Source organism: Ursus maritimus, unplaced genomic scaffold, assembly GCF_017311325.1.
Source record: "Ursus maritimus isolate PB19 unplaced genomic scaffold, ASM1731132v1 scaffold_26, whole genome shotgun sequence".
Taxonomy (NCBI): domain Eukaryota; kingdom Metazoa; phylum Chordata; class Mammalia; order Carnivora; family Ursidae; genus Ursus; species Ursus maritimus.
Genome location: NW_024425119.1, coordinates 38,860,414 through 38,874,657, shown reverse-complemented (window position 1 = coordinate 38,874,657; position 14,244 = coordinate 38,860,414). Strand labels below are relative to the sequence as shown.

At 36.8% G+C, this 14,244-nt stretch overlaps 1 protein-coding gene across 1 annotated transcript; it reads left to right on the top strand.

Moving 5' to 3' along the window:
- The first annotated feature begins 9,602 nt into the window (after nucleotides 1–9,602).
- On the top strand, nucleotides 9,603–10,590 carry LOC103675604 (olfactory receptor 8S1-like). Its single transcript, XM_008704725.1, has one exon. The coding sequence runs from the start codon at nucleotides 9,655–9,657 to the stop codon at nucleotides 10,588–10,590; it is 936 nt and encodes a 311-aa protein (XP_008702947.1). The 5' UTR covers nucleotides 9,603–9,654.
- Nucleotides 10,591–14,244: the final 3,654 nt, after the last annotated feature.

Genomic DNA, 14,244 nt, shown 5'->3' with positions numbered 1-14,244 from the left:
AAAAACATCCCTTGCTCATGGATTCGGAGAACAAATATTTTTAAAATGTATGTGTTACCCAAAGCAATCTACACATTCAGTGTAATCCCTATCAAAATACCATCAACATTTTTCAAAGACCTGGAACAAATAATCCAAAAATTTGTATGGAACCACAGAAGACCTTGAATAGCCAAAGGGTTATTGAAAAAGAAAACCAAAGCTGGTGGTATCACAATGCTAGATGTCAAGCTGTATTACAAAGCTGTAATCATCAAGACAGTATGGTACTGGTACAAAAACAGATACATACATCAGTGGAATAGAAAAGAAGACCCAGAAATGGACCCACAACTCTATGGTCAACTAATTTTCGACAAAACAGGAGAAACTATCCAATGGAAAAAAGTCTTTTCAATAAATGGTGTTGGGAAAATTGGACAGTCACATGCAGAAGAATGAAACAGGACCACTTTCTTATACCATATGCAAAAAGAAATTCAAAATGGATGAAAGATTTAAAGTGAGATAGGATTCATCAAAATCCTAGAAGAGAACACAGACGGCAACCTCTTGGACCTTGGCTGCAGCAGCTTCTTGCTAGACACATCTCCAAAGGTAAGGGAAACAAAAGCAGAAATGAACCATCACGATTTCATCAGGATAAAAAGCTTTTGGATAAAAAGCAAAGGAAACAACAAAATTAAAAGGCAGTCTTTGGAATGGGAGAAGATGTTCTCAAATGACATATCAGATAAAGGGCTAGTGTCCAAAATATATAAATAACTTATTGAAGTCAACACCCCCCAAAATAAAAAAAACCAGTCAAGAAATTAGCAGAAGACATGAATAGACTTTTTCCAAAGAAGACATACAAATGGCCCATAGACACATGAAAAAATGCTCTACATCACTTGGCATCAGAGAAATACAAATCAAAACCACAATGAGATACCATATCACACTGGTCAGACTGGCTAAAATGAACAACTCAGGGAACAACAGATGTTGTCAAGGATGCTGAGAAAGGGGAAACCTCTTACACTGTTCGTGGGAATGCGCACTGGTGCAGCTACTCTGGAAAACAGTATGGAGGCTTCTCAAAAAGTTAAAAATAACCTATGACTCAGGAATTGCACTACTAAGTATTTATAAGAAGGATACAAACATAATGATTTGAAGAGGCACATGCACCTCAATGTTTATAGCAGCAATGTCCACAATAGCCAAACTATGGAAAGAGCCCAGATGTCCATCAACAGATGAACTGATAAAAAAGATGTGGTACACACACACACACACACACACAAACACAAACACACACTGGAATATTACTCAGCCATCAAAAAGTGAACTCTTGCCATTTGCAACCATGTGGATGGAACTAGAGGGTATTACGCTAAGTGAAGTAAGTCAACCAGAGAAATACAGATACCATATGATTTCACTCATATGTGGAATTTAAGAAACAGATGAACACGGAGGAAGGGAAGGAACAATAAAATAAGATGAAAACAGAGATACGTAAACTATCAAACCAGATTTCAAATTTATATTTCTTTGCTATTGATGCAGCAATTGCAATAGAGTGTTCTAGACTACAAAGTTACTAGCATACATTCCCAAGACATTGGTGCAATAACTTTTTTGCTCAGTATAGCACTAATTATAATAGATTTGACTTGGAATCATCTTGAATAATTATCAATGGGAGAATGGCTAAATAAATTTTGGCAGATCTGTATTACGAATATCACATAGGCATAAAGAGGAAAAAGATGGGTATTGCATGTAGGCATGAAAAGAACTCCAAGGTATATAATTAAATGATGAAAACAAGCTGGAGCATACATATGGATCTCATATATGTATAGAAAAATGCATTTGAGCATGTCTGCTAAATCATTATATCTAGAAAGGTGGTATAGTATCTAATGATATGGCCGAAGATTGTTTCATAATTTCTTACATAACAAAAGACTAATGAAAAGCAAGTTTGTCTTGTTTTTACTCATTTAACTATCCTGATATTCAGCTCACTTGTATTTACAAACCTATTTCATATACACATGGGAAGATGATCAGGAGATAAACTCAGTGGCTTCTCAGTTTCCATAGTAAATCTCAGGAGGGTTCATCCACCTTGTATTTGGCCAGTGGGAAAATCCTGGCTTCCTACACGGGGACCAAATTTTGTTTTCCCTCCCTGTTCCTATGGAACTCTCATCAGAATGGTAGGATTTGGGAAGGAAGGAAAAACTGAATGGGAAGAAATCAGAGAGGGAGACAAACCATGAGAGACTCTTGACTCCAGGAAACAAACTGAGGATTGCGTTAGGGAGGTGGGTGGGGAGATGGGGTAACTGGGTGATGGGGTAACTGGGTGATGGGTATTAAGGGGCAGGTGATATGATGAGCACTGGGTGTTATATGCGACTAATGAATCATTGAACATTATATCAAAAACTAACGAAGTACTGTATGTTGGCTAATTGAGTTTAAAAAAAAAGAATGGTAGGATTTGTCATTCAGTAGTTCAAAGTGATTGCTTCAACCCAGAATTTCCAGCGATGTTGCATAATAAAGTCCCCTGTTGCCCTCCCAAAAGTTCTTTTTTTTTTAGTTAATGAGTCCAATGTCAAACTTCTAGTGTGACCCTAGGGACTGCCTAACATTAACGAGCTGCCTCTTAGTGTCCCCATTCAATTCTACAACCCATCATCAGCTGACAAAACCCAGCTGCCTACCTCTGATTGGTTACATGGGAGGATCCATTGTTTGGACAGTGCAAACAGCAAGATATTTATCATAAAGGAAGTTAAGCGAACAAATGATTGTATGATCAGGATTAAGAAAGATGAAAGAAATTTCTCAAATGAGATGATTCTCAAGCAGAAATTAGAAAAAGTTTCTGAAGACTTATCTACAGGGTCTTTTGGAGCCTGGGTAAACATACTTCTTTTTTCTCATCCAGCTTTTTAGACTGAAAATTATACCTATTCACAGAGTAGTTGCAGTACATCCTCTCTTTATGGGGATCACCTGAGCGAGTATGGCTTCACTTATTAACTCTGAGCTCCAGGATACAAGCCAAGAGCATAATAATGTCCTTCCTAAATTGTCTGATGTTTTTGTTCCCTCTGACCAGCTCCGTGAGCTACTTTCTTCTCCCTTCTCTCTTGCCTTCCCTGTCTTTATTAGACACGTATTTTTTATTCCTTTCATCTAAACTCTTTTTTACTGTCTTAGAGCTCTTCTGCAATGCTATTTCCTCCAGAATGACTAGTTTTTATCTGTTCCCCTAAGATGTTCTAGTCAGCTTCTCAGATGTACTTCTTTTCCTCATCCTTTGAAATATTAAGCATTTTAAATAAATTGAAACTGAGTTTGTTAAAGCTTTTATTTTATGTAAATTAATTAAATTATTATAACACTGCAAAGTGGGTGCTGTTATCCCCACTGTGCAGATGGGAAATGTGAAATTAAAAAGGTGAAATTTCTTTTTAAGCTTGCATATCTAGAAAATAGTAGATCTGGGGTAGGGCCCCACATATGTCTGCCTCCAAGGAGGTCTGCCTCTGCTGCTTCTCCTTACCTCTTGGCATAGAGCCTGCATTTTATCAGGATCTGGAAAGGTTGGACCACTGAGATTACTTGAGCAGGTAAGAACATCAAGCACATTATTTCTAATCTTAGTAGATTAAAATCTTCTTTATGCCCTGAGGCATACTCCAGGGAGTTGTGCTTTTGCAATTAAAAAGTAAAACACAGAGTTTGTATCAGGTATTTTATGTAATTTTATGAGTTGTCAGCATTTCCTTAAATACCAGTATTATAAAATATTTTAAAGAAATGCATACATTGCAACAATAAGTATATTTCGTGGGTCTTGCTTTCTTAAGCAGAGATCTTACCACTGTCTTCATATGTGTGTATGAAAACCAAGAAGTAAAAAAAAGTAAAAACTGAATATTTATATAGCATATAGTACATTTGCATAAATAGACTTCTAATTCCCTCACAACAGAAATTAGAATTATTGTCAGCATAAACTCATCTGTTGCTGGCAATGTGCGTGATTTCGGATGTCAACATAAAGCAATAAACAGAAAATCAATTGGATACTTGCAAAAAAATCACAACACTGTAAAACTCAGATCTATATTTGTGGAGCAGCTACACAATCATTTTTTTGTAAGTTTCTAGTTCAACATTTTCTTTTATTCTGCAAATCTATACCTAACAATTAAGTCACTTAAAATATTTAAAAGTCATCAGGGAAGCCAAACAATTCAGTAATTCAAGACGTGTTTTCCATTTCTGTGTTTGACTTTAGTTGCTTTTTTTGCATCATTTTGACTATGAAAATATGGCTCTAATGCTGTTGACTAAGGATCTCAAGGCACAACCATGTTGGCAGAGAGGGCTAACATAACGAGCACCATAGCCTGGACACTCATCACGCCTGAACATTAATGAAATTGGGCCAGCTACTTGGTTGATATGTGCAGGGCAAATAACTGGTTGGATTTCTCCCCTAACCAGCTGATTTTGCATTGCATTAACAGAATGTTAGATTCTCTGTTGCTTCAATTATAGGGATTTGAAGTATGATTCCTCAGTTGCTTTTTGATTTTGGTCACTTTACCTAGCATATATATTACATATATTGGTCAAGTTCTATATATTCTTGTTTCTTATGGAGGTAAGAATTCAGTTTTCACTTAACAAAAGCAAAAGCACGTAAATAGTTGTCTTAATTATATATTTGAATACATAATTTGTTTATTTGGAGTGTGTTTAGTGGGTATAGAGAGTGTTTTAACCAAGAATAACATTTTACTATCAGACTTATATTGAAACACAATGGCCTTATAACTAAGGGAAATACACTGTAACTGTTTTTTATAAATTTTTGTATTTTAAGAAATATCATTTAGCTTTAATTTGACCTTCCACAGTGGAAAAGTCTAAGTAAAACTTCATTATTAAATTTGTGTGTGGGGGGGTGGTTATTCAAGAATTTTTAAACATTTTTCATTTTGAAAAATTGTAAACACATAGGAAAGTTGGAAGAGTAATATGATAGTGTAACTTTCAGCTATATCCACAAATTGTTAGTATTTTGCTACATATACTTTCTTAATTTATCTGTATGTATGTATTGTATTGTGTATATATCTGTCTAATTATCTAATTTGATCTGCTGAATCATTTGAAAGTAAGTTATGGCACTGTAACACCTCACTCGTGAGTACTTAAGCATTCATTTCCTATGAATAAGGATATTCTCTTACATAATCACAATCCCATTGACAGACCTGAGATAAATAACAGCAATTTAATAAATATATAATACTGAGTTTGTGTTTTAACAGATGGGATTTGAAGCCTTTTGAAATGTAGGTAGTGCTTCCTTGCCCTCTAAGATAGTATTTCAGCCCAAAAGAATTGTTACAGTGTCATTCTTTTGTTACCTCACCATGTTGTCCATGCTTCTAGGACAAATGTGATTGCTATAGGGTACCACAGATGTGAGGTAGTAAGCTTTGTCATTTGGTGCTCTTCTTGGAAAGCTGGAACTGGAAACTCCAGAAGGTGATCTTAGTTACTGTGTGATTTATACAGCTAGTCCACTCATGTGGAGAAGTGCTGTTTAAAATCTTGTCAATCGGTTGCTTAATACGAATCATTGTGATTTGTATGTAAAATCCGTGGGAAATTTTACTGCAGTCTAATTTATGTAATAATACTATTGATTTCCAGGTTTGTTTAGTAAAGCTTTGTGAAACCAAACCAGACCAAAGACCTCCCTTAACCCACCCCAGAGCGTGTGAGGTATCTCATCAGTCAAGGAGCAGGACATAAAGCAAAACCAGGACACATATAGAAAAAAGGTGATGGTTGTCTTTGGCACTTATTTTATATTTCCCCACAATGCCAAGGATCCCTAATAAAGTAAGGGACTTCAACTAATATAGACCATTTAGAAGCTTGTATCTTGGTTACATAGACTGCCTTATCTTTCTTTCTTTCTTTCTTTCTTTCTTTCTTTCTTTCTTTCTTTCTTTCTTTCTTTCTTTCTTTCTCTTTCTTCCTTCCTTCCTTCCTTTCAGAAGTCTCTCGCTCATTCATTCATTCATTTGTTCATGGTTTTCACTGTCACATTCTAAGTAACCCTTATGGGCTATTTATCATACCCTTTGTCTGACTCTGAAATTAACACTTCTCAGGAAACTTTTAGTTTGGGCAAGAGCCAACTAATTTCCTCCACATAATGGTGTTAATATCTAGAAACAAACCTATTCTATTATGTTCTCAGAGCTGTTTACTTTAAATTTTGAAATAGAGATTAAAGAAATAAATCAATAATGGTCATGTTTCAGAAATGAGCCACAATAAAAAATGGCAGTTTTAATATAAATTTTAAAGCACCTTGTTGAGATGACATTGATGCAAAGCTGAACATATTTAATGTATAAACTTGCTGAGTTTGAAGATAAGTATACATCTGTGAGACCACCATTACAATCTATGCCATAAACATATCCATCACCTCCAAAAGTTTCCTCCCACCCTCTTTATTTATTGTGACTTTTTGTGTGTGATAAGATCATTTAAGATCTACCCTGTTAGCCACCTTTTAAGTATATAATACAGTATTACTAATTAATGTCACCATGGTGTATGGTAGATCGTTAGGACTTATTTATCTTGTATAACTAATTTTGAATCCTTTGACTAATACCTTCCTATTTTCTCCTCAGTCCCTGGTACCCATATTCTACTCTCTGCTTCTATGAGTTTGACTATTTTAAATTAAAAGTGTTATAATATAGTATTTTTCCTTCTGCATCTGGCTTATTTCACTTAGGATATAGTCCTCCAAGTTCATCCATGTTGTTGCAAATGGCAGGATTTCCTAATATTTTATTACATGTATATGTGACATTTTCTTTATCCATTAATCTGTGATGGACTCTTAGGTTGATACCATGTCTTGGCTACTGTGAATAATGTGGCAATGAATATTGGAGTGCACGTTTTTCTTCAACAGGAAACTTTAGCAAGGAAAGTCCTTCACTGTCAGCCAGGCCAGAGATTCTGGGTAGGCTGGTTGATGGGGACCATGAGCAGGCTGGCTGATGCGATATGTGGGTTGGCCTTGTGCCCTTTGCTGGGGTTGCGGGTAGGTGGTGCTGGGGTCTGTGGGCAGGTAAATCTGGGACTGGCATCTGTGGGTATGCTTGCTTTCTCTCTTCCCTGTGGGAGAACTTGTGGGTCAAGGATATCTTTTTTTTTTTTTTTTTTTGCGGTTCTCTGTGCTGAGTTATGAGAACGTTGACACGTGTAAAGGTATTTCTTACCCTTTCAAATGTTTCTTTTCTCATTTCTGTGTTCCACCAGGGTGCTGTAATCTGTCACCTGGATTCCTGATCTTTCATAAAGGTATTTTCATCCATGGATGGTTGTTAAATTTGTGTTTCCTTAGGGGGATAAGGGCTGGGACCTCTTATTCTACCATCTTACATCACTCCATAATTTTATTTTTAAAAGATTGTTCTGAGAACCTCTAAATAATGTTAAAGAAGAAATTTACTGTGACATCAAAGCCTTAGCATTGACTTTAATCACAATGATTGTTTCTTTGCAAGGTATTGCCTTGATCCAAGGTTCAGATTCTCTCTATAGTTCATGGAATCTCTGGATCTAGTTAGTTGGACTATGTTTGTTGTAGCCAAGAGTAAGGGAATTTTATTTTATATGTACTGGCTCTGAAATCATACAACACAAGCCTCTTTCCTGGCTACTGTGAACCCTTAGTTGGGTTCACTTGCTTTTCTATGGAGGTGATTGGGTGATCTCAGAATGAGCATTGAGAGCCCCCATGCACAATACTGCTCTATCTAAAGAGTGAAAGAGGAAGAATTTAAGAGATTATCTCCATATTCTGACCCCAAGTAATTATAAATAAAAATCTACATATTGCGCACAGTTTATTATTTTACATTGCTAGTGTTGAATCCATCATAAATGTTAACTTCCAAATATATGATTTCCTACTTCTCCCTTAAAACAGTATTCTTAATGTTGACTTCACAAGCTGAAGAGTTTTATTACTTACTGGATCTGAAAGTATTGTTGCCACAAAACATTGTACTACCAACCGAGAATTCAGATAATTAGGTTTTGTTCCTTACATGGGTTGGGATGCTTAGCTGTTCAGTCAGTGAATCAACAACAGGACAGTTCCCTCAGTCTTCACTGATGGAGTACATGAAATAGTGTTTATTAGAATAACAAGGGCCAGGAAGCACTTCCAGTTTGAGGCAAGACTATTGAATGGTTATATGAGACTCAGGTGAAGTCTAAAATATCAGGCCAATATGGGGATATATGCACAAGTTTCAAAGTATGAGGAGAGAGTTTAGATAACCATGTGGGGGTCTTAAAACCTGCAATGATGGCCTAGACAGGAGTGGTGACTACATATATTCCTGGATATGTGATTTTTAGGTTAGCATGGTGATCTAATCAAAGCATTGTCCTATTAACTGGGACCAGCTTCTCATGACCGATTATAGTCATAGCATTGCCCAGAAAAGCCCACCTAAAATATCACTGGGCATCATGATCTAGGCTACCAGTTTTTAAAAATGTATTATTATTTTGTGAATGTATTTTATTTTTTTCTTCTTTTATAATAATTTTTTATTACATTATGTTAGTCACCATACAGTACATCCCTAGTTTTTGATGTAAAGTTCCATGATTCATTACTTGCATATAACACCCAGTGCACCATGCAATACATGCCCTCCTTAATACCCATCACCAGCCTATCCCATTCCCCCACTCCCCTCCCCTCTGAAGCCCTCAGTTTGTTTCCCAGAGTCCATAGTCTCTCATGGTTCATTCCCCCATCTGTTTACGCCCCCCTTTCTTCTTCCCTTATAATATGATGCCTTTAAATAAAATGAAGGGAATTTAAAATTAGAAAAATCCAGAACAATCTAATTCCACATCCGGTTTCTAATTCCTTGATGTCTTATTGTCCTCCTGTAATAGTTTCTTATACTTCACCTTGGCCCCTATGACCATGATTGTGCATGTACTTGTATCATTATCAATACCTTTATAATTTATTGTGTACATGTGGTCATGCTTACACACATACACATGCACAACCAATAATTTCATTTACACTTTATTGAAAACAAATGGAAGCAGTCAAATGGAAACTCACTTCTTGCACTCTTGACCTTCTCTCCTAGATGTAGAACAGACAAAGTATCCCTGCTTCTATCTAAATCCTTTTAATCTAGACTTAATCCTACCTCAATTTCTCAAGTAATTCACTCCTGAAATTTTCTTCTCCACCTTCTCCTCATATCAGGAAACTTCTTTTCAAATGTATCACTCTAAACTACATAAAAACATTATAGCTCCAAAAAAGATTATAATCAAAAATAGGATCTTGGCTTATTTAAAATATCAATGGCAAGATGATGACCAAGAAATTAACTTGTGGGACAAGTTATTGTGTCCCCAATTAATTGTAGGACAGCGATGAAAAGATAGTCATGTAGAATAAGATCTAGGTGGTGGGGTACTGACAGGCACTGAAAGACTTGTGGTGGATCTTCTTGTTTTCCAGAGAGAACACTTCTCTATATGGCAATGAAAAACTACAGTGCTATCCGTGAGTTCATTCTTCTTGGACTATCTATTGACCCCAATATTCAGGACACACTCTTTGTGCTATTCCTTCTGATTTATCTCTTCACTCTGATGGGAAATTTCTTGATGCTGCTGGTGACTAGGGCTGATTCCCACCTCCACATGCCCATGTACTTCTTTTTGAGACAACTCTCCTTCCTGGACCTCTGCCACTCATCTGTCACAGTCCCCAAGATGCTGGAGAATCTACTTTCTGAAAGCAAAACCATCTTTGTAGAGAGCTGCCTGGCTCAGGCCTTCTTTGTGTTTGCCACAGGGGGTACTGAGGCCTGTCTGCTGGCTGTGATGGCCTATGACCGTTATGTAGCCATCACGTCCCCTCTGCTCTATGGCCAGGTGATGAGCAACCAGCTCTGTGTTGGGATGGTGTGGGGTTCCTGGGGCCTGGCCTTTGCTGATGCTCTCATCAATATCCTCTTGGCTCTCAATTTAGATTATTGTGAGGACCAGACTGTTCCCCACTTCAGCTGTGAGCTGTCTTCTCTCTTCCCTCTGTCTTGCTCTGATACCTCCACCAACTTCACACTCCTGCTCTGCTCCTCTGTCCTACATTTCTTTGGAACCTTCCTTATGATTGTTTTCTCCTATGCCCGAATTTTCTCCACCATCCTGAGCATCAGCTCCACCTCAGGCAGAGGCAAGGCCTTCTCCACCTGCTCCTCCCACCTCACTACTGTGACCTCGTTCTATGGCTCAGGTTTCCTCAGCTATCTCTTGCCAACTTCGGGCTCCCCTCTGGAGATGATGTTCTCCTTACAGTACAGTGTGGTCACTCCCATGCTAAATCCCCTCATTTATAGCCTGCAGAACAAAGAGGTGAAGGCAGCTGTGGGAAGAATGTTCAGAAAATACTTTCATTCTTTCATGTAGTAGACACAAAATCATGACTAAAGGGAAACAACTATTATGATACATGATCAAATAATGGATTTTAAGGAGAGTTTCTTGGTTGTCCATGATGCTAGATGCTACAGAGAACATAGTGACATTTATTTCCTTGAAAATGCTTATTAAGAGGACAGAAAACTAATATCTCAAGATGATTATGGTTCATTCTTATTCAGAAAAGGAGAAATGAATCAGATAGCCTTCTTTTTTAGGGGCTCATTTTATAAAAATGTTGATTTATTTTTCATATTTATCTGGACACCATTGCTATTGGTTGCTCATTAATCCTTCACACTTCTTCAAATAATTATACCCAAATCCTTAGAAAAACTAGTTCTCTCAAATTCATGTCTGTAATACTGGGTGATCCAATAACCTAGGATAGGCTAACTTTTCTATTGCTTTCTTCTAACAGTGCACTGAGGTAAGGATTAAAACCGAGACCCAAAGAATCTTACTCTAGGAAATTCAAGTACTTAGCAGGAATAAACAACAAGAAAAGACAGCATTTGGAACAGATTCAATCTGACTGTTGTGCCTAAAGAGACCATGAAATCTGGCTCCCCTAGCAATTGTCCTTCCTGAGGTCAAATTTTTAACGAATATAGTAACAATAGCTAATTTGTTACATTTCTTAACTCATATCAAGAAATGTGCTAAGTTCCTGTGATAGGCAGTCTGGCCTCCCAAAGAGGTCCTCCTAAATCCTTGGAAACTATAAATATATGGTATAAGAGATTTGGCAGATGTATAAAATTCTAGACCTTAAAACAGGGAGAGTATCCTTTACCCAGATGGGCTCAGTCTAATCACATGAATCCTTAAAAGCAGGGAAAGTTCTCCAGTGGTAGTCAGGAGCACCAAGCCAGAAGGAAGGTCAGAGATAATATAAGCACAAGAAGAATTCAACCGACCATTGCTGGCTTTAATCATGGATAAGGGCCATGAGCCAGAGGCTGTGTGTGGCCTCTAGAAACTGAGAACAACTTCCAGCCAAGAGCCAGCAAAGAAACAAGAACCTCAGTAGGTGGAATTCATAGAACTGACTTCTACCAAAAACTTCCAGATCCTTCAGGTAAGGCCTGCTGGCTTGATTTGGTCCTTGTGTGATCCAAACAGTGGAATCAGTTGAGCCCATCCCGATTCTGAAATAAAGATCTCTGAAATAATATACTTCTGCCATTTTAAGTCACTGAGTTTGTGATAATTTGTTATAGCAGCAATAGAAAACTAATACAGTACCTTACCTTTATTATCCTACGTAATCATCTCAACAGGTATGAGATAGGTTTATTGTTAGTTTTCCTTTACTGGTGAGGAAATGAAGATGTTTGCCTGTCCCGTGACTCACAGCAAGGAAATAGTGGAGCTAGAATTTAACCTATGCAGTTTGAACAGAGTCCATGCTCTCAGTCACTGAACTGCCCTCTCCATTAAGTCTACAAGGCTCACAGATCCTTTTTATAATTATTTACTATCAGAATACAACGAAAGAATGGTAACTGATACAGGTATCAAAGGTGAAATTAAGTCAACTGAACTTTAGTGAAATGCAGAGTGTTTAGAATTAGTTGTTTGGTTAAGATTTGAGAAAAGAAAGTAATTAGTATGCTACCCTTCTTCTGTTTTGTGAATCATCCTTTTTTCCCCAAAAGTTCCTCTTCTGCCTTTAATCAGGTCATCCACAGGCAGTTTCTGTTGCTTTCAAAAAAAGAAAATTAGTTTTAAAATTGGAACTGGAGATTGATTTGTAGACAACAACTCTTAGGGAAGTGAGGATATGTAGAATTAGTTATTGTGCTAAGATGTACAATGAAGTGAGTTGTCATTTCATTTTTTTCTGCGCATGGTATGTAATTGCCACCCTTAACACCCATGATTGCCTGAGACTGTGGACATCGTGCTAAGCCTCTGAATAGGGAGAAAGTGCTAAAATTAAGCAAGTCCAAGAGAAAGAGGAATGCCAAGACCACAGGTCTTATGTTGTCAAGATAATTATATCATTTCTTGATTTTTGACCTTAAGGTACAGAATGAACTTCAGGGCCTTTCTTTCCCTATGCTGAAAGGATATCTTTCATTTTATAGATATAGAGCAGAGGCTATACAAAATAACTCAGAGATTGATTCCATGAATTTACTATCACAGCAGGGTGCTTATGGGAGAATTATATGTTTATCAGGGAATTGTATCATCTGAATAATCGGAATAACGACATCGTGAAGAATTTGGAGGACCTGGAAAACAAAGAACCTCCAATCTTTCGAAAGCTACAATGTCTACTTTACTTGGCATGCTGTCTCCCTAATGGAAGAAAGCGAGTAACGTCTCCTATCTTATATTCTTCCACGATGCTCTGTCAAGGCCTAGAATTCAAATTAACATGGCCTGAAAGCTAAAATCAGAATCAGAGAAGGAAAGAATTACACATAGAAGAAATGATAGTAATGGATGAATTTTTATCTCCAATAATCTAGGGAATATTTGTAGGGTTGAATTTTATTTTTTCTTAACTAAGGAATGTAGATTTAATTTCTGTGTAGTGTTTTTTAAAATAATTTTTACATATATATATTAATTTATCCAGACATGATTTTATGTAAATACCTGAATGGGATCATATCATACAGTCTGTTTACTGGTGATTTTGGGGGGTGGGGGGAAGGGGCTTGCTACCCTTTCAACATCTTCTCCTACTTATTCTCCACTCAAGGTAACCCAAGTTAACCACAAAATATATATCTTTCTTAGCTTTCTTTGACTTATATACTCGTGTTCAAATTTCTGCATGCACATTCTGTCATATATGTATATATATAGAAGCTTTTCCATCTCTGTTTAAAAACTATAACATAATACACATTTTTCTTTTCTCATTCATTAATAATTTATAAAACTTACTACACGTCAAATGGCATAGCTCTATTTCATTTTTTTGGTGTCAGCATTAAATCCCATCTTGTGAATGTGTCATAGTTTCTAAGCCATTTCCCTACATATGGATTCACTTTACTTCCATTTAAAAAAAAATTTTATGTGTATAGTGGACATACGTTACGTTAGTTTCAGGTGTACAACATAGTGATTCAGCTTCTTTATACCTTATGTTAGGCTCACCACAAGTGTAGCTACCATCTGTCATAATGCAACACTCTTACAATATCGTGGATATATTCCTTATGCTGTGCCTTTTATTCCTGGATTTATTCCTTGCATATCTGGAAGCCTGTATTTCCCACTCCCCTTCACCCATTTTGCCCATCCCCTGACCCATCTCCCCTCCAGCAACCATCAATTCTTTGTATTTACAGGTCTGATTCTGCTTTTTATTTGTTTATTCATTTGTTTTGCTTTTAGACCACGTATAAGTGAAATCATATGGTATTTGTCTTTCTCAGTCTGACATATTTTGCTTAGCCAAAATATGGAAACAACTTTGCTTCCATTTTTTTTTGCTATACTAATGATTATAGTTTTTTTTAAATTTTTTTTATGATATGTTAGTCACCATACAGTACATCATTAGTTTTTGATGTAGTGTTCCATGATTCATTGTTTGCATATAACACCCAGTGCTCCATGCAATATGTGCCCTCCTTAATACCCTTCACGGGGCTAGCCCATTCCCACACCCTC

Excerpts from the sequence above, each read along its gene's own strand:
- LOC103675604 (XM_008704725.1), top strand. The coding sequence starts at position 9,655 with ATGGCAATGAAAAACTACAGTGCTATCCGTGAGTTCATTCTTCTTGGA.